General features: G+C 37.8%; 1 protein-coding gene across 6 annotated transcripts in view; it reads right to left on the bottom strand.

The window, feature by feature from the left end:
- LOC117409673 (protein prune homolog 2) overlaps positions 1 to 21,501 on the bottom strand; it is a 34,235-nt gene extending 12,734 nt beyond the window's left edge. For 2 of the 6 annotated variants that reach the window (XM_034015990.3, XM_034015993.3), the window contains exons 1-8: positions 21,296 to 21,496; positions 17,733 to 17,812; positions 16,427 to 16,648; positions 8,292 to 8,462; positions 6,850 to 6,952; positions 4,290 to 4,421; positions 3,515 to 3,601; positions 3,013 to 3,111 (exon numbers count right to left, since the gene is read on the bottom strand). In XM_034015990.3, the coding sequence (XP_033871881.3) occupies positions 3,013 to 3,111; positions 3,515 to 3,601; positions 4,290 to 4,421; positions 6,850 to 6,952; positions 8,292 to 8,462; positions 16,427 to 16,648; positions 17,733 to 17,790 (872 nt within the window). In that variant the 5' untranslated portion in view covers positions 17,791 to 17,812; positions 21,296 to 21,496. Of the gene's footprint in view, positions 1 to 3,012; positions 3,112 to 3,514; positions 3,602 to 4,289; positions 4,422 to 6,849; positions 6,953 to 8,291; positions 8,463 to 16,426; positions 16,649 to 17,732; positions 17,813 to 21,295 lie in introns of all 6 variants that reach the window. The other 4 variants (XM_034015989.3, XM_034015991.3, XM_058996238.1 and 1 more) reach the window with 4 other exon arrangements.
- Positions 21,502 to 24,817: the final 3,316 nt, after the last annotated feature.

Genomic DNA, 24,817 nt, shown 5'->3' with positions numbered 1-24,817 from the left:
TACCCATTGAGACCATCACCAAAATTTACTAGGGGCAATAATTTGGAAATTACAAATACAACCAACACAAAATGTATAGTTCAAGCTTGATCAGCAGCATACAGAGATCAGAAAACATAACACATAGGATATCTATTTTTAAATGTGATTGTGAACTGAAATAAATTTAGTTTTTTTTTTTTTTTAATTTATAAATATGTAGCTATAGTAAGCACGTCTAGGAAATGAACTGTTAATTGTGAAGAGAACATACAAAAAAAACTGTCATCATATCCAAAAACTGCAAACTAACAATTGTTAGGCTTTACATACTACGCGCAAAAAAAAAAAGAGCAACGCAGCCTAACTCATTTAAAAAATTTTTTTTTAAAGTATTATCATACTTGGCTTGATATGGGCTTGCAGCGATCCTGCATTTCTGTCGAAACTGGTGGGTTTAATTTGTTGTTGTTATTGTCTGTATCACAAGAGCTGCTAGTGTATTGTGAGAAGTGAAGGCGTGTTCAGCACGCAGCAGACTAGATGTACTCGTGTGTGATACTGGAACTCACTTTGACAGTATCGAAGTAAGCGTCTTACTGTCCAGCGAGCCGTCAAAAAAAATAAAAAATAACTGCACTCAGACACTCAATACAATGTTGCTGCGGCCGGGATTGAAGTACGGTGTGCTGAAAGGCTCAATACACAGCAATGCGATTAACGCGCGTTAAAATAATTAATCTCTAAAAACATTTACGCGTTAATCGCAGAAGTTAACTGCGATTAATTGACAGCCCTAGACAAAATATAAAGGACACTGTATACAAATCCATGAGCTTTGCCCATAGAAAAAAAAGGCTTTGTCATTTTTTTTTTTTTTATTTCCTCGGGATCAGGTAGTGTAAAGCCATTTCTCGGGGTGATTTCATTTAATTAAGGTCACATAACTAGACATTTTGGAATACAATAAGCTGGTGCTTTCTGTGATTCTTTAGGTAGCAGCTTATTACATCAGTATGACATTTACTTGCTGTCTCTCCTACGTATTTTATTGTGTTACATTTTTGGCCAGTGGTTTTCAACCTTTTCATCTTAATTACCAGTGTTTCCAGCAGGGACTACCAGGTGTACCAGTAACTTTTGTAAAACAGAGACCTACCCCCATTATAACCAGTTTTCTCACTGAAAATGTCATGCAAATGTGTTTTGCATGACAGGTTTCTTATGACTGCATATCAATTTTCTCTATTTACAATTTCACTTTTATCTTTACAAATATATTTGCATACATATGCTCTTACAGGTTTTAATGTCCTTTACGTGTCTGCCATCCGTTTCTGTTTACTGTGGATCAAAATGTCAGCTACATTTGCATCCCTTCTAAAAGCTATTGCCGGCGTTTTTGGAAATATTTTTTTTCATTTTTATCTGAATTATGAAGTAGACGGACATGCTTCCAAACTATTTTTGAAATGTTTTGTAATAATTTAAAATATGTAATTATTAATAGTATTGTAACGTCCTGAAGGGGCTTGCAGACTCCGCGAGTATGAGACATGAAGGGGTAATCGGACGATGGGGAACTAGCCAACCCGGATCAATTGGGGGCAGGGTCTACGAGGTGATAAAGGTGGCTCTGCGATGTCATGGGGGGGGGGGGGGGGGGTGTTGGACAACAGATAATGGAGACAGCACAACTAGAATTAGTTTGACGGAAGATAAATCGCGAGGTTAGAGGATGTAAAATAAATTGAGGGACAGTAGGAGAACAGCGGGAGATAGCGGGGCTGCAACGGAGTGGTTTAGCGAGAGGGAGACGAAGGGCAGCAAGACTGTAGGCTAGACAGGTATCAGTGGAGGCGGAGGGGAGTCTTCTCTGTGTTCTCCAAATCTCCATATTGCTAAAGGTGGCTGTGTTGAGAGGCCATATTGGTGAAGGCTCATTAATTGTATAATTAATTGCTTAATTGTTTGGGTTAATTCCATGACTGCTTGACCTTTAAAAACACAATGGGGGGAATGTGTGGGGGAGAGTTGGAGAGTGTTGACGTGAGTGAGTGAGAGAGAGAAAAGAGAAACAGCACTTGTGTCTGTTTTGTTTGGGGTAAACAGGTTTAGCCTGCCCCCATTTAGACAGGAGTTTACTTAGGAACCCGAGGTGGGTTAAGTTTTGTTTTGTTTAAACAAAATACACACAACTGCGTTTCTGTCCATCCTGGTGTTTGACTATATATATATATATATATATATATATATATATATATATATATATATATATAATATAGTAGTGAAGGATTGGTTAAAGAAAACAGAAAAACGTGAAAAGACAACATAAACCAACTGTAAACAAAAAAATAATTACTATTGTGAAGCGACAATTCTTGGGGCACTAGGACCCTGCAGAGATTAATTCCAAATTAATTAGTCAACTGAATGACTTGTCAATTGTTTAACAATGTAATTGGTTACCATTTAAAATGTCTGTGTTTGTGAGCGTTTGGTTAAGGGTGTTGGTAGGAGTTTTGTTTGGGGAGCTGGAGAGTGAGAGTGAGAGTGAGAGTGAGAGTGAGAGTGAGAGTGAGAGTGAGAGTACGAGCAAAATGATTATTATTATTGTGAAACTGGACAACGAACGATTGGAAAAGGTATTTGGACTACGATTTGGACTGTGATTTGGTTTTGGAGACGAGGTAACAGGCTTTGCCTGCCTCGTTATTAGTTAGGGAAATCATCTGTTTAGATAGGGCCCGAGATCGGGTTAGGTTTTGTTTTGTTTATTTTTGTTTTATTATTGTAATAATAAACACACGATACAACGTTTCCTCGAATCCTGGTTGTTGAGTGTTTGTTTGAAGAAGGAAAACCTGTGACCAGAAGGCAATCCGTCACAATTGTAAACATTTAATAAATTAAACAGCAAATTAGTATTTGCTTAGTATACAGTAGCGTACGCCATAAAAAAGCTAAAGCTAATGAGACAACATGGTTTAAATAATACTGTTCACACGATTTCTAGTTGTAAATCTTACTTACTTTATTATACTCTCTGGAATGTGAACATATTCCATGGGGATCAGCTCGCCAAGCTCTGCAAGGCTATGGACATATTTAATCTTGTTGCTGAATTTAGAACTAGAATAGAATTGAAAAAAGGGGCTCATTAGAGAATACACTGATGAGTGAATACAGAACACAACCTGTCACACAAGTTCATTATCTATAAAATACTTACCCACTGTACCCACTAGGAACCCCTTATTATTATTATTATTATTATTATTATTATTATTATTATTATTATTATTATTATTATTATTAAAAAAAAGCATTACTGTCCATATACTTAAAGCTAGATACTAAAAATAAGACATTCAGAATACTTGCTGATTCATTTAATAACATGCTAATTGTCAGTATAATTACTGGACTCAACCACTGTAACACAGCTGCATTGACTATTTTAATTGTATCCTCATCTTAAAAAAAGAGCAATACAATTGTGCAAATTGATATAATTGAAAAATCGGCTTTTTACCTGATAAAAGGTCTGGTGATAGCCAGGATTGTCCTAATGAACCAGGAGGGGTGAACAATTATAAATGATTTCAAGTTCTTCCTCAGCCTGAATGCAAAGAGGAAAAAAGGACAACATTTTCAACTTCGAATGTATGATAATTGGGCCTGCTTTTGCGACAAATATTATTATTATTATTTGTTTATTTAGCAGACGCCTTTATCCAAGGCGACTTACAGAGATTAGGGTGTGTGAACTATGCATCAGCTGCAGAGTCACTTACAATTACGTCTCACACGATTTGCTCATGGTCACACAATGAATCAGTGGCTGAGGTGAGATTTGAACCAGGCGACCTCCTGGTTACAAGCCCTTTTCTTTAACCACTGGACCACACAGCCTCTATGACACTGATTACTTCCTATTTTATCCTTCTTCATGAGTAATACAATATAACCAGCTTCCTTTCATTGCTTTCGTTCATTATATTTCTATACTTATTCTATTTAGCATTACTGGCTAAACCTTGTTTTGTCAGGTACTTGTTAAAAAGCAGTTTGAGATGCTTTGTTATATTAAAAGCTATACAACTGAACTTATTACAGTGCATTCTCTTTATAAAACGACCCCTTACAGCGTGAAAGTGGTTTGTCGCGCCTGTTTTACACAAAATCCCATCGCATTTGTATTCTCATTATAAAGCAGAAAAAACTTCTGACTGCAGCATTATTATAATTATGCTGCTACTAATCTTTCAAGAGGTCATTAAAAAAGCTTTGAAGTCAACAGTTGTTACCGTCTGTCTATCATTTGATAACACTTCTTTATCCATCCCAGCCCTGGCATCTTTCTTCGAGGAGTTGCCCCATTCAGGTAGACAATCATGTAGTCTTCAGCCACCATGAGCTCCAGAGTGCTAATCACATACCTAAAGGAGAGAGAAAGGCTAATGTTACACAGCTTTACAAACATCCTTTCAAATGTAACTGCCAATTATGAAGAACTACTGATAGCATGCACGCTGCAAAGAAAAGAGCACTTGTATTTGACCTTAGCACATAAAAAGGCTGTCTGTGTTCAACCCTGACAGAGAAAGCCAAGCTTATGAGTCCGAAAATATAACTTATCACCTCTGAGAAAACAAACCCTGAATACTTGGACAAATTCACTAAATCTCTGTTTCGTTTTGTACACAGCGTTAATGTTTACTAGGTGAAGGTGAAAAGAGGATATAATTGTAACTATTTACTTTGGGCATAATAAATGTGATACATTTATCAAGCATTTTAATATTTGTGGAAAGTTGCATTTATAAACCGGCTAACATCTATAAAATCAAAATATTTTTTTGTATGGTAATATTTCCAAATTGTGCATGTTGAACATAAGAACATTTATGAACAAGAAGAGGCAATTCTAAGCTTTGTCTAGTTCCTAGTAGCTGATTGATCTCAGAACTTTGTCAAGTTGGGTCTTAAATGATCCAAGTGATTCTGCCTCAACAACATGACTAGGTAGCCCATTCCATACCCTCACTACTCCCTGTGTGAAGAAGTGTTTCCTTCCCTCTGTCCTACAGTAAGTGTATCCCCATTCATTTCCAACTGTGTCCTCTAGCACTGGTTTCTGTTCGGGTTAACTATTTCAGTTCCTTTAAGATTTTAAAGACTTCAAACATGTTCCCTCCTAATTCTTCTTTGTTCCAAGATAAACAGATCCAGTTTGTTCAGCCTACAGTAAATTAAACATTTTGCAACACATGGCACATATAGTTTTAATAATGTTTTCACTGGGAAACAGTGGAAAATATATCTTACAGCATATTAAAGGCAGCTATTCAATTTTTACCTGCAATGGGCTGCATCAAATATGGAGTCCCATAATTCTGTAGCCAAGGACCTACTGATTTTAGCAATTTTTTAGAGATTCTATCATAACACTGTGTAACAATTTTTTTTTTGTTTGTTTCCTGGGTAGTAAGTGTTATTTCCTAATTGCTTATGCCTCAAAAGTATATAAAATGGCTATTATTCCCCACAAACTTTGCTTTTGTGACCAGGACAGTGATATTTTGAAATTTACCTATTTTCCAGAACATTCCAGATAGATTCAGTGCTGAGTAAACTTGGAGTAACTTCTAGAACTTTCCAGTAATATAAATAGTAGTATAAATACAGGGGCCTTAAGCCCACAAGTTCAGTTTAGTTCCAGCTGCCTAAGTGGATACATATCTGCATTTTTCTGAGATGGCATCAAGGTCATAGGAGACTTCAAAATGGTGGCATTCCTGATGGGTCTCCAAGGCGGTTTTACCAAGTTTCCCTGCTATCTTTGCCTTTGGGACAGCAGGGACACCAAGGCGCACTACCACAGGCGGGACTGGCCACAGCGGACCCAGTTCTCTGTGGGGAGGAACAACGTGAAGTGGGAGCCACTGGTGGACCCCCGGAAGGTGCTGATGCCACCACTGCACATCAAATTGGGCCTTATGAAACAATTTGTCAGAGCTCTAGATAAGGAGTTGGCAGCCTTCAAGTACCTTCAAGACTTCTTCCCTAAGCTGTCTGAGTCAAAGGTCAAAGCCGGTGTCTTCGTCGGACCACAGATAAAGAAGATCCTGGAGTGCAATGAATTCCCCAAGAAGCTCACTAGTAAGGAGAAAGCGGCTTGGAACAGCTTTGTCGCAGTGGTTCGGGGCTTCCTGGGCAATCACAAGGCCGAAAACTATGTGGAGCTGGTTGAGACTCTGGTGAAGAACTACGGCACAATGGGCTGTAGGATGTCCCTCAAAGTCCATATCCTTGATGCTCATCTTGATAAATTCAAGGAGAACATGGGAGCGTACTCGGAGGAGCAAGGCGAGCGCTTCCACCAGGATATACTGGACTTTGAACGCCGCTACCAAGGACAGTATAACGAGAACATGATGGGAGACTACATTTGGGGGCTGATTCGTGAAAGTGATTTACAGTATAATCGTAAATATCAAAAAACTACTCACTTCTAAATCTTTTGTAGTCATTTTTGTATTACTTTAGTATAAATACATGTTAATTTGGATTCATATGTTGTTTTTTTCTGACTTTATGTGAACGAAAAGACACAAATTCGCCCGTTTTCTCATTGGAAATAGGTAAATTTCAAAATATCACTGTCCTGGTCACAAAAGCAAAGTTTGTGGGGAATAATAGCCATTTTCTATACTTTTGAGGCATAAGCAATTAGGAAATAACACTTACTACCCAGGAAAAAAAATAGTGTAATTAATTACTGTTTGTGGGGAATTTTGAGGTGTGCCCCAATGGTAGAAGTTTGCATACAGTATTTGTCAGACTATTAAATGTTGTAAAACTCACAGAAAGAGATTCTCCATGACATAGTGATAATCAGCTCGACTGCTGTCTGGCAGGATACAAGCTGCAAACACAATGATGGCATTGAGACCATCTCCATAGTATCCTCAGAAAAAAAAGAAAAACAAAAGGGCATTTGTTTCACAGTAAACAGTGATAACAGGACAACTTAGACTCTTAAAGAAAGGAACAAATGTGTTGCTATTTGACACAACTGAAGCAGTGCAGTTCTGCTATTTTTATGGAATGCTTACTTTATCTGAGTGGACAAGGTTTTTGTATTAGTATTACCCACCCAGCTGCCCCTTTATTTTGGCAATTTCCATGTTAAAATGCTATTTTTCTTTTTTTGCAAATGTTTCATTCTTAGCACACAAATAAGCACTCTGGACAGTTTTCAAAACATTCCCTTATTTTTTTTTAAATACATACTTTTTTAATTGTTATTATGAAAACCAGAAATATATTATTTCAATAGAACTTAAATAACAAAATAACAACAATGTGTTTGCAATTGTAGAATTATAATATAGATCACGACATAACATATTTTTTTTTTCCAATGGCAGCATTATATAAGTAAAAATAACTTTTTTTTTTTCAATGGCAGTATTATAATAACATTATAATACTTATGCATGCACATCACTTTTTAGAAATTATTTTTTGTGCAATAGATTTCAAAGCACTTCAAACTCTCATCAGTGCTAACATCTTTATCTAGCACATATACATCAGAACACTTGCGTCGCAAATTTCCAATCACGTCATATACTGTATCTTTACCAGTGTATAGCACTCATATATGCATTATTATCTGTGAAGTGTAGGTACAATAAATAAATAGGTTGTTTTGACCAGTACTGATCCTGACAAGGCTTCCTTACAACTTGTAACTTCAACAAATATAAAATAAACTCCTTTATTCTCTGTAGATACACAGCATCCATTTTTCACTCACAGCTGTGTACATACAGATGACCCGGTCTGTCAAGCACATTTCTTAGGAACTGCTGCCACCTGCCAGTGAGAATCAAAACTGCAGACAACTTCACTCTATTGTCAACTTATTTATTAACTGAAACACGTTAAAAACACGTGTTAAACTTTGCAGATGCACATATAAGCGCCTGCACGCTATTCTCACGTGAGTGACACATTTGGACTTGTTTGCGCTCCACGTGGAAATCGCGGGTGGGTAATTAGGCTGCGGTCACTGAATCTGTTTTCTGATTGACAAAAACAATGACTATAATGTTTTAATAACATGCCACTGCTGTTTTTCGTTGATAACGTTGATAAAGTATAGTCCTGAATACATTATTATACAGATGAGAAACAAGACCACAGACAGGGGACTTAAAAAAGTCCCTGAATTCTTAACATTAACTTGCATATCATTTCATTTGTTTTTATTTCTGCTGTGTGGCTCTGACATGCCTTACCTCCGTGAGAAATTACTTTCTGATAAGGTTCAATTGACTTCATGTCAATTCTATGCTCTTGTTCTCCAATTACAACTGTCCTCCACAATCTGGCATCTTGTCGTTCTTCTTCTTCTTCTGGAATTGGTTCTGCTTCTTCTTTAGGCTCATCCTCTTTTGTAGCCTGCTCCTCTGAAAACAATGTATACATTTTGAGTTTATCTTTTTATTGTGCTTTTGCTGTGTCTTTAGAATGGGTTTATAAAATAGCTATCTTCTTAATTATGTAAACACTTTTTTAAAAAGTAAAATATTCAATACCATATTTCATTTCAATTATGGCTCCCATTTTCCCCATAATGCCAATCCACAGGCTCTTGCATTTTTGTTTTAAGGTGGAGATAGCATCTCTTCACTATGGCTAACAACTACAGCAGTGATTATTTATCCTGGGACACACATTGTGTAGAACAGCTGTAAACTGGCAGAATCTAGGGCTAGCTAGTTCACATCTCTTTATTTTCAACCAAACCAATATATGGTTTGAGTTCCAAAAAAAACACAAGTCTTGTTACATTTTCATGAAGTGTAGTTTATTTGCAGTCACAGCTAACCATGTATCCACAGTAAGGATAATCATGTTGATATATATATATTTATATATTTCTTCTTCTCAGAATGATTTAAGAAGTGAAATCAATGTGTAAACTATCAGAGACAGAAATTAAGCATGAAAGACAGATCTATCTTAAAATCCAAAAGAATAACAGATGTGCCCTGAGGATTAAAGGGTTCAGAGCAATGAGCATATTATTCTAGATAGTTAGATTTTCTTTTTGTTTTTTTCAGTGCAAACATTGATTTTGCTTACAATGGACTGTACTTGAACACAATGTGTTATCTTTATAAATCATCTATAAACAAACATATATTTAATTATCATAAATATACAGTAGACTCGCACTAATCCAATCCTGTTCAGATCAGTGACCTGTACTGATCACAATCTGTACCATACTAAAATAGATTTTTCTAGTTTTTGTTTTACATTTTTGATACTTACACTTACTTATGCTTTACCATGCTTTCACTATGTTTTATTACAGTTTACTACGAGAAACTTGTATAAAGGTATTCCTATTCAAATTCCCTTATCTAACATTTTATAAAGCAACTAATACCTAACGTAAGACTATAGGACATAAGAAGAACATAAGAACATAAGAAAGTTTATAAACGAGAGGAGGCCATTCAGCCCATCTTGCTCGTTTGGTTGTTAGTAGCTTATTGATCCCAGAATCTCATCAAGCAGCTTCTTGAAGGGTCCCAGGGTGTCAGCTTCAACAACATTACTGGGGAGTTGGTTCCAGACCCTCACAATTCTCTGTGTAAAAAAATGCCTTCTATTTTCTGTTCTGAATGCCCCTTTATCTACTCTCCATTTGTGACCCCTGGTCCTTGTTTCTTTTTTCAGGTCAAAAAAGTCCCCTGGGTCGACATTGTCTATACCTTTTAGGATTTTGAATGTTTGAATCAGATCGCCGCGTAGTCTTCTTTGTTCAAGACTGAATAGATTCAATTCTTTTAGCCTGTCTGCATACGACATGCCTTTTAAACCCGGGTTAATTCTGGTTGCTCTTCTTTGCACTCTTTCTAGAGCAGCAATATCCTTTTTGTAACGAGGTGACCAGAACTGAACACAATATTCTAGGTGAGGTCTTACTAATGCATTGTAGAGTTTTAACATTACTTCCCTTGATTTAAATTCAACACTTCTCACAATATATCCGAGCATCTTGTTGGCTTTTTTTATAGTTTCCCCACATTGTCTAGATGAAGACATTTCTGAGTCAACATAAACTCCTAGGTCTTTTTCATTGTTCCCTTCTTCAATTTCAGTATCTCCCATATGATATTTATAATGCACATTTTTTATTGCCTGCATGCAATACTTTACACTTTTCTCTATTAAATGTCATTTGCCATGTGTCTGCCCAGTTCTGAATGCTGTCTAGATCATTTTGAAAGACCTTTGCTGCTGCAACAGTGTTTGCCACTCCTCTTATTTTTGTGTTGTCTGCAAATTTAAAAAGTTTGTTTACTATACCAGAATCTAAATCATTAATGTAGATTAGGAATAGCAGAGGACCTAATACTGATCCCTGTGGTACACCACTGGTTACCTCGCTCCATTTTGAGGTTTCTTCTCTAATCAGTACTTTCTGTTTTCTACATGTTAACCACTCCTTAATCCATGTGCATGCATTTCCTTGAATCCCTACTGCGTTCAGTTTGAGAATTAATCTTTTATGCGGGACTTTGTCAAAAGCTTTCTGGAAATCTAAATAAACCATGGTGTATGCTTTGCAATTATCCATTGTCAATGTTGCATCCTCAAAAAAGTCAAGCAGGTTAGTTAGACACGGTCTTCCTTTCCTAAAACCATGATGACTATCTCCCAGGATATTGTTACCATATAGGTAATTTTCCATTTTAGATCTTAGTATAGTTTCCATAAGTTTACATATAATAGAAGTCAGGCTTATTGGTCTGTAGTTACCTGGTTCGGTTTTGTCTCCCTTTTTGTGGATCGGTATTACGTTTGCAATTTTCCAGTCTGTCGGTACAACCCCTGTGTCAAGAGACTGTTGCATGATCTTGGTTAGCAGTTTGTAAATAACTTCTTTCATTTCTTTTACTATTGGGGGATCTCATCCGGCCCAGGGGATTTGTTTATTTTAAGAGCTCCTAGTCCCTTTAACACTTCTGCCTCTGTTATGCTAAAGTTATTTAAAACTGGATAGGAACAGGTCGACATGTGGGGCATGTTGTCCATGGCCTCCTTTGTAAAAACCTGTGAAAAGTAATCATTTAATATATTTGCTATTTTTTTTTTCTTCGTCTATGATTTTGCCATTTGTGTCTCTTAGACATTTAACCTCCTCTTTGAATGTTCTCTTGTTGTTATAATATTGGAAAAACATTTTGGAATTGGTTTTAGCCCCCTTAGCAATATTGATTTCTATCTCTCTCTCTTGGCCTTTCTAACTTCCTTTTTGACTTGTGTTTGCAGTTCCAAGTACTCTTTCTGTGTACTTTGTTTTTGGTCCCTTTTAACATGGTTAGTTTCACAGTTTAGCACTAATCTTTCATTACCTTATGTTACTTTATGTTACTGTGAACCAAGCTGGTACTGTATAGTTCTCAGTATTTCCAGCCTATGATTACAGGCAGAATTTCGTGAGGTGAACAGGCTTGGATGTGTTGGGCTTGTTTGCCGTGGAACAGGAACAGGTTTTAGCTTTTTCACGAAACAAGGCTGCTCGGTTTCTGTTCTAACATTATTGCTGACAGTGATTTTGGCATGCTGCTGTTTCTGTTTTCTGATATCAGAAAGTTCAAGACATTTTATACATACGGTTTAACCAAGGTACACAGGGAATTGAGAGGTTGTTCAAATGGTTTCTTCTTAAAATACATTTGAGAGTGACTCAAGTATCATGAGGAAACTGACAATTTGGACAACCAGATCCAACCAGTCAGTACATTTTAAACTCTGTTTCATGAACCTCATTGCAGAAATAAGAAAGTTAGCATAATTTTATGTCCCTTGTACCTTAAAGGGTTAAGATTGATGTCCAATCAGTGCTATTAAGAAGTATCTATACAGATACTGCAAATTATATATACACTAATATTACTGATAGAGGAGGCTTGGTGGTCCAGTGGTTACTTGATACCAGGAGGTTCCCAGTTCAAATCCCAGCTCAGCCACTGACTCACTATGTGACCCTGAGCAAGTCACTTAACCTACTTGTGCTCCGTCCTTCGGATGAAATGTATTAAAAATATTCTGTATAATTATAATGCTTTTGTAAACATAATTCATCTGGAAAGAAATGTAATTATAAATATAGCTGCAAGCAGCAATGCCCGGGGCCCAAGTGCAACATATGAGCGGACATTTTTTGATCGAGCATGTATGGTTTCCTATATGTGTTCCACAGTAACCAAGGCCCTATCTGCACTCTCTAAGGAGTTATAAGCTAGTTTTTCATTTGACCTTTAGGAGAGGTCAGAGGTCACAGGCAAGGGCATTTTTTGATAGAGCATATATGGTTTCCTATATGTGTTCCATAGTAACCATGGCCGTATCTGCTGTAGGAACAATTCAATACAGCAGATATGGAACACATATAGGAACCCATATCGATAGTAGTATTTTACTAAGTACACAAATAATAAACAGAAATCAGAAAAGTCATAAAGTAAATTTCTTAGTCTCTAAGCACAAACACAATTTAAAAAAACTCTCTGCACTCATGCTGGCTAGCAGGCAATTGAAATATGACACCGCCTGTCTCCTCACACACCAGCACTCGAGCAAGCTGTGACATAGTAGCTTGCTCACACACACACGCCCACATACAATCACAACCTCAACTGAGATTATGCAGACAATCTTAGAATATATCACATTAAGCTTATTTATGGTGTATAGATTAAGTATATGGCAAGTTTACTTTTAAAGAAATTCTTCATACAACAATATGAACTAGATTACTTATAGCTACTTCATCAAGTTTCACTAAAAGTTATTTCACACGCAAAGTGTGCAAACTAAATAACTAACACTTCAATTCTATGTGAATATGTTACAATTAATTCATTTAGTTCCATGAAAGGAAAATGCAACTAGAATTATACTCAAAGGTTCCTTGAAACTTAGATTTTTGGTCTGCTGTTTTGGAAACTCAATCTGTTGAAATGTCCAGTACAAAAACTCTCCTCTCAGCAACAAATTCTTCAATCCTACATTGGATCAAACTTGGCAACAAAGCTTTCAATTCTTGATAGAATCAACAAACAGCTGCAACAAAGTCTTCAGTCCTCAGTATAGGATCCACAACAGCACCCGTCCGCTCTGTCCTCTTCACTGAATCTTTTAGCTACGCAGGTAGCAGGGCACAGTTTCTTTTGGATACTGTGGTTTTAGGTGTACAGCAGACTGGTTTGTCTGATAAGTCTCTGTAAGTTTTACGGCAGTCCTCCAGCCGGGCCTCAGTCTCGTTGCTTGTGGTCGTTGACTCGCTTGCAGCTTGCTTCCTCGTCTTGGGTCTGTTTTCAGGCAGAGTCCCGGAGTTACAGCTTTGCTTAGCAGAGTGACAGCACCTTGTTTAGCATTCGATGTGGAGCATAAAATGTTCAGTTTTGCTTGTATATTTATACTTTTTCACTCTGCTAAATAGCCACTTTCATGAGATAATTTGTGTATCTTGTCTTTTTTTAAAACTCACAGTCCTTTGATGTTTTACTGACCACTGCACTCTCTAAGGAGTTATAAGTTAGTTTTTCATTTGACCTTTAGGACAGGTCAGAGGTCACGGGCAAGGACATTTTTTGATAGAGCATATGTGGGTTCCTATATGTGTTCCATAGTAACCATGACTCTATCTGCAGTCTCTAAGGAGTTATAAAACCAGTTTTGCATTTTACAGACATTTGACAATTTGGCTAAAAAAATCCAATATCGCTACCAAACCATGTGACCTTCATTTTTGCTCTGACACAACTTCCCATAGGCCTCTACCACCCTATCAAGTTTCATGACTTTTCCTGCAACAGTGTTGATTTTATGGAAATTTGAAAATTTGGCTAGAAAAATCCAATATGACTGCCAAACCATGTGACCAATCAACTTAATTATTTCGTTGACATTAATTCCCCATAGGCCTCTACTACTGTATGACATTTCATCACTACCACATTCTACAATAGATAAACACTGCAAAATATGCAAATTGACCACAGCTGAAATTTGATTGGCTTGCGGCGGACATGTTTTTTTAATGTAGCGACTTGCTTTTAACAAGCTTCATAGACAGCCTTGCCAAGGCTATATATAAGTTTTGATTCAATCGGCATAACGGTTTTAGACAAGACGTTGTTTTAATATTTTTGACAAATTCAAATGGCCGCCAAACAACGCTACAGATTTTTGTCTTGCAAACAAATCTAAATCTAGGCCATAAGGGTAGTATGTGCACCAAGTTTCAGAAAACGATATATGTGAAAAGAACATTTTTAGGGGGCCAGGCAGCAAAACTTGGTATGATGGTAGTGGCCTATTGGAAGTTGTGTCAGAGTGAAAACGAAGGTCATAGGTCACATGACATTTTTTGATAGAGCATACATGGGTTACTATATATGTTTCATAGTAACAATGACCCTATCTGCACTCTATAAGGAGTTATAAGCCAGTTTTACATTTGACCTTTAGGAGAGGTCAAAGGTCACGGGCAATAGCATTTTTTGATAGAGCATACATGGGTTACTATATGTGTGCCATAGTAAGCATAGCCCTATCTGCACTCTATAAGGAGTTATTAGCCAGTTTTGTATGTTGATGATGTCATCCAATGTGGCCACCGTGTTTTTTTATTGTAGCAACTTCTCTTTAACACCCTTTAAAGAAACCACACTCCGATCATATGTGCCATTGGGTTTGTTTCAATCGGACTAGCGGTTTGGGCGCCATACCACACAACCGATCAGCTTCTTACAAACACCAGCTAATCTTGGACTATCCCTCAACAAGTATACCAACTTTCAGCACTCTGCAATAAGTCATTTTCGAAAGATGAATTTTTACATTTAGGCAAAATGTTTTTTTTCAATCCAATATGGCGGCCACACCATGTGACCTACGACATAAGTTCTTAGCATTTTCCGACTTCCCATAAGCATCTACCAACCTACCGAATCTGGTGAGTTTTTGAGCAACTCAAAGAAGAATAATAACAATAATAATCCCAGCAATAACAATAGGCTTCCCAGCCCTATGGGCCTTGAAGCCTAATAATGATAGGTCTATCCTAAAAGACAGAAGTTTGATCAAAAGTATTTTTTAAATTTTTTTGTTATGAATTGTTTTGAATTGTAATTATCAATATAAATAGATTCTTACTAGCATTCATAAATGGTAAGTATTTTTATTTTATTTTATTACAACACAATGAACACACTGTTGTTTGTGCCATGCCAAATGAGACCTAATCACTAAATTATTCCGTTACACATTTTCAGGGGCTACATCACACCCCAGAGTCCAATAAATGTAACCATAACTGAAGACATTTGGGAGCAAATCCAAAACTAACAATGTGTAAAAGAATGCATTACAGTCATGGGTGTTTCAACTACTTGCTTATTGCACTTCAAGTCTGAGCCAAGGGGCACCTGCAGTTCAAATTACTGACTGTATACTAAGGAAAGATTTTTTTTTAATTGATTGAAAACTGATTTGAATGCTTATGTACGGTGCCGGGTCAGGGTGATGGCTGTATTTTTATTATTATTTTTTTTATTATTATAGCAGCACCAATTCATATGTAAGCTTATTCGTGGCACACAGAAAAAAAAAATACATTTGAGTTATTTTGAGATATTTCTTCTTTATTTTTCAATAATTGTTGGGTTGTTACAATACACCTTTTTGAGGCATATGTAATGTTTATAAACAGAGAGCTTGTCAAATAGTTTTTGTTTTTGTTTCTGTTTCAGTTTCACATATCAAAAGCTACTTCTTGATGGTGTTCAATAATTACACTGTAAGGAAATCTCTAGGTCCAGATTTTGTCTTCTAACAATTAAAACCTTAGATCCTGATTTTACAGGCAGTACACATTTTCAGATTTTCTGAACAAGCATGTTAGTAACATTCATCGCTAGTATTATGAAAAAGGTAGATCACCATGCTATGTATTCTTAGCAGGGTATAACATATATATATATATATATATATATATATATATATATATATATATATATATATATATATATATATATTTTACACAACTAACAAGAAACAACAACAGCATTTTATATACGCTTATCATTTTCTAAATTTATAATATTGATGTTGTTTTCTTTTTCTGAACAGGCCCAATATTATTGTGCAATCTTGTAATGGCAACACGCCACACAATCATATCTCTTTTATTAAGAACCTGTTCTTAATAAAACTACTTCCTGTGTCAGTAAATAATATGATCTCTAATACTTAAACTGATAAAAGCAGATAAGAAATAGAAACAGTAAAAAAAAATTTAAAATGTTTTTAAAAAAAGTAAAGAAAGTATTCTGTTCACTTTTACCTCCCCATTCAAGTTCATTGCCATGCCCTGTGTAATCCAGAGAATCAGCCTCATCAGGTGTGTCCAAGTCATCTACATTTATGTCAAGGTCATCTGGGGTATCCAGATTATCATCAGATAAAATGGATCCCTCACTCTGGTCCAGAGACAAGTTGATTTCGGGAGCTGAAAGTTTTTTCCTCTGTGGATGGGCTCCATTTAGGTCCAGAGAATTGGGAGGTTCTGATATTAAGCAAGAAAGATACAATTGGTTAATCCACACAGATGGAAAAAAAAATTAGATGTATAATCACAATAAATTACAATAAACAGTTTATATTTGCACTGGTGAGATATTACAGATTTTCTATAGATTTAATCTTTGTATTATTCTTTATAAAAAACATTTAGCAGATTAAGCGTTACAAAATAAAATGTGGATCTATACAGTTGACGATGTTCTGGGAACAATCAGCTAAAAGGATTGAAATTATTCTTATGTTCAGTGTAGTATGTTAACTTTCTCAAATGCACATTTTGACAGGATGTAAGGTGGCTCTTAGCCAAGGATGGTTTACTTGGCACCATGACCAGGTGCTGCGATGTTTGGCCTTAGCATTGGAAGACGTAACATAACCAATAATTTGCCACCAGTTTCATCAAAACATTACACACAAATAACAACATTCCTCTGTCCAGGAGAGCAACCACCAAGAAAAGGAGTTAAAAATAAGCCTTGCCCAGGACAACTGGAAGCTGCTAGGGACTGGAAAATGCTGGCAGATGTTGGCTAACAGCTTATTTTTCCACCTGATATTGCCACTACTAACCTTCGACCAGATATTGTCTGGATCAGCACACCTTGTTCACATGGTGGAGTTAACAGTGACATGGGAGGATGTTGTAGATGAGGCATATGAGAGGAAGAAACTGTGGTATGCTCAACTAGCCGCTGAAGCAGAGTTCAAATCAGCATGAAGTTTTAACATCTACTCTCATGTAATGGAAATCAATGCATGGTACCATTTCTATTGCAGTTTTTTTTATTAGTTCAAGTTATTTATGTATGTAAATATGAAATATGCAAAATCAACACAATTTTGATCCCAAAACCCCCATTTAGAGAATTTACTTTATGTAATAAAGGTTATTGAATTGAAAGGACTTATCTTTAAAGAGCAGCTGGTTCAAGATGAAGAACATTTTTTTTATTGCTCATGCTAAAATGATGACTCAAAACTGCAGCAAACTCTTATCAGTGAATAATTTAAATCTTCTTGCAAACAGCATGGTTATTTATAGAATCATATCCTGGTAATGTTCTCACCTGGTCTATTGTCAGCTCCATCGGGACCTAGCATGTCCTCTTCGTAAGAAATGTCCATTCCCACATCCTCTGGTAGTGATCTGTCAAGGAAGGATATGACACCAGGTCATTTGTGCCAAAAGTGGCCATCAATTCATTCTCTGTTAGCCTGATCATTTATGCTTTTGAGTAACAACTGGGCTATCCACTCCCACTTAAAATATTATTTTAACTGAATGAGTATTTTGAATAAAAAAATTGTTTATTTTAAAAGAAAATAAAACCAGATTTGCTGCTTTAAACTATCTGCATTTCAGGCAACCTTCTTGTACTCTGTTTAATTGTGCATTAACTTGAGCCAGTAATCCTATAACAATTTCACTGGGGTGATCAGTGAGACAATTAATCTCCAAACTGCTCATTTCTCAAGAATTGAGTGTGTGTGTACTCTAGTTCACAAGGCAAGTGCCACTAATGGAAATGTAAAGTTGAAAAAGCTAAATAAGCATGATTGATTATCACTGTGTACTGTAATATTTAGATAAGTCATTATGTGACTTCACAGTTGACAAACCCCAAGACTGATTAATGGTGTATAACTAAAGAGAGAAATTATTTTGCAAGCTTTGTAATTGCAATCCTGTTTTAATAATAGTTTTCTAGTTGCTTGTTAAATGACTTACACTTAGGCACAATAAACATACTGGAAGCAATATAGGATTATGATACAGGATAGGATCACAACATTTAATGGTGACTATCATTAACTTGTAGTCTGTTTGGTTCCATATTATTACAGCTTGAGAGAAAAATGGATGTTTGTGTAACAGGGCAGAAGCTGGGCACGAACAGGCAACCAAGCACACAACAAGCAAGTGCCTTAATAACTATGCAAAAGAGCCAGGGTCGTCTGCATTCGTGATTATAGAGCTTTTAACCTGATCTCTTCACACCTACAGGAGCCAGAATCCATGACAGCAGTGCATCACGCAACAAAAAGATCTAAAAGTGGCGGATCTAAAACACTAGACACTACAAACACAGTGGAAAGAGGTCAGCAAAGGATCAGGTTTATGATTTTTAGGGAGGTTCACTGGAAGTATGTGTCTGTTTTTAGGCTTTGTGAATGTGTGCTTTAGGTTTCCCCAGACCAGTGTTTTCAAAATATTTGTCTTGAGAACCACTTTAATTGTCTCCAAGCACATAATACAACAAAATCAGTATATCCACTGGCTAGTGATACTGAACTGTAACAAAAAAAACAACATTAAATGTATTTTTATTTTTAAACAAAAACTAAAATAACAAAAATATAATACAACTTTGTGTATTCCCATTGCAGAATACAGTAGTATGTAATGTGAAACCCTGTAACACCAGAAGTAAACTCATAGCACTGTGGCAGCAGTAAGTCTGCAAAATGAAATGTATTTATATGAGGTAAGATTTGGCCTAGGGGTTCACCATGTGACTAACGGGGTGAGTCATACTGCACCTTGGGGTACTGATGGGAGAGACTGATTAGTGACAAGGGGGTAGTCGTTGCATGAACCTCACCAAGGTTACAAACAAATATTTAATAATAATATAAAAATAATAATCAATGGTGACAAAATGTTGTTTTTTCAGCTTTTAATACAGCAGAGAAAACAGAACTAAACAACTAAAACAAATAATGAGGACACATCAATTAAGCACAATATATCAAGGTAATAAATTTAGCCCAATTATTAAATGACAGATGCAGAAACAGAAACCTGGCTAAGCTGCTTAATGGAGTCTTATGGTTGGCAATGCAATTTAAATTTTAATGCAGTTACTAAGCGTACCATGATTGCACTGTGGCTTAATACACATAGTAAACTATGTATGATTAATAGAGAAGGGTGAATAAACATATACCAATAAGGTCACTGACACAGGAAGCCAGGCAGCCAAATGTTTAGTGCAGTGAATCCTTGCATTTCCATACATTTATTAATTGACAAGGCCTGCTACAGCTGCACGTGGTCTTCCACTTTTCACATACTGTACGTGGATTAGTTCTTCACACAGGGACCTAAACAAGGGTCCCAGAAAATACACCCTTCGTACACTTTTCTCTTTAAATGACTTGTTTTGTTGCAAGAAAAGACTGGCTTTTATGCAATATGCATAGCAGTTTCACTCATTCCAGATTTTACTACGAGCTTGATGAGACACAGTGTGTATAGGTAACATGCTTAGATGTGTCTTATTGAACTCAGTAAAACCAGGAATGGATTAAATTGCTATGCAATGGGAGAGTTATTTTCATCCCTGGATCTGATGCATTAGGATTCAATTTTCAGTAAAAAGAAGAAATTACACACTGAGAGAAACAACCAATACATATCAATTTCTCGAGGGAGTTTCAGGGGGCTTGGCCAGATGATCCCAGTATGATGAATATTAATTTTTTAATTTTAAAAAATAACAAGATAACTAAGCAACTGCACCTAACATCCTTATGCTAAAAACAAAACATCACATTTACCTATTGCTGTCCTGTTCCAAAAAACGTGTTTTTCTTGGGTTTCCAGGCAAAAAGGAATAGTATGAAAGCCAAGCTACCCGTACAATGGGCACCATATGACTGTTTACCATAAACAAACAAATGAGCAAAAGACTTGATACAGTCTTTAGACATAAAGTAATAAAAACAGCACAATGCATGGCTTCTGCACATTTTTTTCAGAAAATAATCAGAATATTAATTACGCAGAAGAGACCAGTATAAACTATAACCCTAGCTGTGCCATCAAAATACTAATATCAGAAAACAATGTGATATATTAGTGCTACAGACACCAAAACAGGGCCATAATGAGCCCACAATAGTTCCAAGTCCTAAGACTGATATTACTGAGGAGTGGATGTCACATTAAAGCACAATTACACAATTAACTGATTTCAAACCTAACTGAAACCTACATGCACAGGCTCCATGAGACATATTGCAGTATGCTTGATGCAGTAGCAATAGAAGCATTCTAGTAATATTTGTTCCTTTTGCATGCGACTGTTACTATTATTTTGTAAACAAACAACAAAGGTAAAAGCACACAAACATGCAATTGCTCTGAATTCAAATACATGTGTTTTCTCCTGTTTCTGGAATAATGTTGGATTTTATCTCAGACATTGCTGGACTTAAATTAACCATCCAAGCCCTGATAGAGGGAGGAGAAATCAAGGTCAACACTACAATTTTCCCTTTTTGGTGTCTTTAGTGAAATCCTCAATCCTTAACAATCTTGATTTGGAGTAACATATAACACACAGTTGTTTTTTTTATATTCAAAACCCATTCTGATTCAAAATATTCTCATCTGTTATTTTCATATTTTCATGATTGAAACGAATCCATGCTACAAAAGCAATTCTATCTGCAGTACAATAGGCACCAACATGAAATTAACAGCTGTCTGATTTTTAACAATGAGGAATTACTCTTTGCATCCTGCCAGAAAGAAAGCAGCTCAAATCCTTCATTATGCGAACAAATGCATCTGCACTTTCCTCCATCAAAAGACAACTAAGATATGCTGAACATGCAGACTTACCACTTTTAAGACTAAAGAAGGCTTTTTTCCTGTTAGTGCATGTGATGGTTTAGTGTACTTTCAGCATCTCCTGATGTAGCAGCTCAATAGAAACTCAGCTCCTCCACCATCTTGTTGTCACGTGACTCCTGCTGCATCTAAATAAGGACGATCACCTGCCTCCAGACAGCCCTTTACTAGAAGGCTGAATGGCTGTACGGCTGTTTGCTCTGCCTGTGTTGATGAAAAGGCTCCTGAATGGCTGGCCCCTGGAGGCCTGAGCTAGTGCTCCTGAAACATCCTCATAAACATTCACTCGCCTCTGATGGAGAGAGATTACTCAATTCTGCTTTTGTTAAACTGCCTGAGGCAGCAGACAGCAGGGAACTGTGTTTGGTAGCTCAGACACAAAGGGAGAAATTAGCAACGCTAAACAGTTTATACAAACTCCCGACTAGATAAACAATAAGAAGAACTGAGTACTGAAAAGTCTTCTTTTTCTAAATAAAGTGATCAGTAGGAGTTTAAACTTAAGCCCCTTTCACACTGGGATGATCTACCCGGGTCAGGACCTGGTGTCATGCGGGCTGGGTATGTGATTTCACACTGCTTTTGATAAAGCAGGGTTGACCTGGGTGACAGATGCAAGTAAACAATGTGCGTATCAATGCCCCGTAAGTAGCTTGTTACAGACGCTTCCATCCAAGCTTCTCTGGATTGAACCGTCTGCCCAAATGTTGATTAAAGAAAATGTTTCTTAATCCCACCTGCAATCTGGCTCATGGTGTGTCTCAAACAACAAAAATATGGCGAAACAGAATAAACAGAAACATTCCTTGTGGAAGTGAAACTTTCATGCAGGTGTGGCTGTTTGTTATTGCGTCGGCTCACGAACGGCCATCAAGCATTTAGTTCCGCTCAACGTGGGTCAAAGCGTGTCAACGCACATCCTGAGGTGGGTCACTGGAACCTGGGTCAACCCGGGTCCGACCCAGGTATGTGGTTTCACATTACGCAGGATTGTGACCCAGTCAGCCAGGGCCTGGGTCCGGACCTGGGTAGGAGTGCCAGTGTGAAAGAGGCTTTAATGAGCTATTGGAAACAAAATAATCTCTCATTGCATGCCATCTCTCACTTATTGTACTTGTTTTTGTTTTACAAATTAGCATCTGCATTTGTGTGCTGCAATTGAGTCCCGCAATACTTCACAGATAATAGTGCTAAATATCTCTTTTAAAATGTATTTTCAGTATTTCTAAAATTTGGTAAACATAATTAATTACCAAAACAGTTATCATTACACAAGCTCCTTAACTGATTACATTACAATCACTGTCCCAAAACGTAAAGTAAACTTCTATGTAAAGTAAAACTTATAAGATACTCAAGCAGACAAACACTTAGGGTAGTGTCTTCCTCAACCTTATATGTCCATTTGTGTTCATGTTGTAATGTAATTCACAACTAATGATGTGATACCTTAGGTTTGCTCCCTCGGTTACACGTGGGGCTTGACCGTGTTGCCCAGCCGTGTGGCGAACGCACTGGCTGAATAGGCACGCTTGAGACCTGACACTGCTTGTTGGGGCAGTGTGACAGGGAGAGAATGAATCTGCAAATCTCCCTCCCGACCTGAAAAGGCACTATGCAAGGCTAGAAGTATCCCCAACAGGAGATTCACCGGCTCAAAGGTCACCACAGGGGCAGAAGTTAGACCGGAAGTCGGCCATCTTGCTGCGAGGCAAATCTGTGAACCCGGATTTCTTTACTGTGAACAGCTGTGTTCTCTGCAGTGACTGGACTGGAGGCGACGACACGCTGATCACAAGGAGGAGTCAGGTAGTATTTAGGGAATGCAGTTTTGCTCAATACTTTGCCTTGTTTTTGGTTCTTGGCACTTAACGAGCTGGAAGCTGTTTGTTTATTATCTTGTGCACAGACAGTAGCGGAGCCCTTGGAGCTGAAAACACTCTGATAACCACTGCACTTGGAACCAAGAGTCACATCACCCAACCCTACTCCACCAACCCGTCATGCACCAAGAGACACGTCATACAACCCAACTGCACCACACCGTCACGCACCGAGAGTCACGTCACCCAACCCTACTGCACCACCCCGTCACGCACCAAGAGTCACGTCACCCAAACCTACTGCACCACCCTGACACGCACCAAGAGTCACGTCACCCAACCCTACTGCAACACCCTGACACGCACCAAGAGTCACGTCACCCAACCCTACTGCACCACCCCATCACGCACCAAGAGTCACGTCACCCAACCCTACTGCAACACCCTGTCACGCACCGAGAGTCACATCACCCAACCCTACTGCACCACCCCATCACGCACCAAGTCACGTCACCCAACCCTACTGCACCACCCATCACGCACTACGTCTTCTAGACCCACACATTTGTATTATTTGTATTAATTATTTGTATTTGCGTACCTGTAGGTATGGACTCTTTGATTTCAATACACATCGTTGTACAAATTATTTGCCTGAAATATTAAAAAGCCTTGCAGGTTAAAGATGCCATTTGAGACTCTTTTTGTTTTGTTTGAACTGCCCTACACCATCTCACCCGCCACATCCTGATAGGCAGATAGCATCCTTGGACAGGAGCAATAAATTAGGCGCCTGTACCAATGCAGCAATAACTGGAATAAGCCCAGCTTTTCCACATCGTGTACCCTATAGGGTGTCCATAGACTGGAAACCAGCCGAAGCTGTAGCCGGGTGACCCCAGGACAACTGGATCTCACAGAGAATCCGGGTGAATTGGGTGGGGGCTCACAGGAAAGGTGGCAGTCTCGTCATTAGGATTGACTGCCTTACCGCCTATAGACCAGGGCACCTGCAAGACTGCAGATGGCCCTCTTGATCAATGGTATAAGTAGGCTGTGTGGTCCAGTGGTTAAAGAAAAGGGCTTGTAACCAGAAGGTCCCCAGTTCAAATCCCACCTCAGCCACTGACTCATTGTGTGGCCCTGAGCAAGTCACTTAACCTCCTTGTGCTCCGTCTTTCGGGTGAGACGTAGTTGTAAGTAACTATGCAGCTGATGCATAGTTCACACACCCTAGTCTCTGTAAGTTGCCTTGGATAAAGGCGTCTGCTAAATAAACAAATAATAATAATAATAATAATAATAATAATAATAATAAGCTTTGCTGTTACAGGGAGAGCTTAACCGCAGGGGATGCTATATCTGACTCCACGGCCTCAGATGGAAACGCCAGCTCCTATTCACCCACCTCCTCAGAGGTGGGTGAATATCTGCTGCCAATATGCACTCACAGCCCCCTAGAACACCAAGGGGACAGGTGGGTCAGGTGGCCGAACTTCACGCAGCAACTCTGTGAGGACAGTTCCTTGGTGGTACCCTTGGTACGGTACACTCAGTAGGGTACGGTACCCTCAGTACAGCATGTACCTGTGCAGTAACCTCATTCCCTATACCAGGTGCCGGGTCGGGAGTCGAGCAGGTCTACTTGGTTCATTTACCACAAAAAGCAGTATATAGGGATGCCCACCTA

This window comes from Acipenser ruthenus, chromosome 2 (genome assembly GCF_902713425.1).
Source record: "Acipenser ruthenus chromosome 2, fAciRut3.2 maternal haplotype, whole genome shotgun sequence".
In the NCBI taxonomy this organism is placed as follows: Eukaryota; Metazoa; Chordata; class Actinopteri; order Acipenseriformes; family Acipenseridae; genus Acipenser; species Acipenser ruthenus.
Note: the sequence above shows the minus strand (reverse complement) of the source record. Positions and strands in the feature narration are given on the sequence as shown.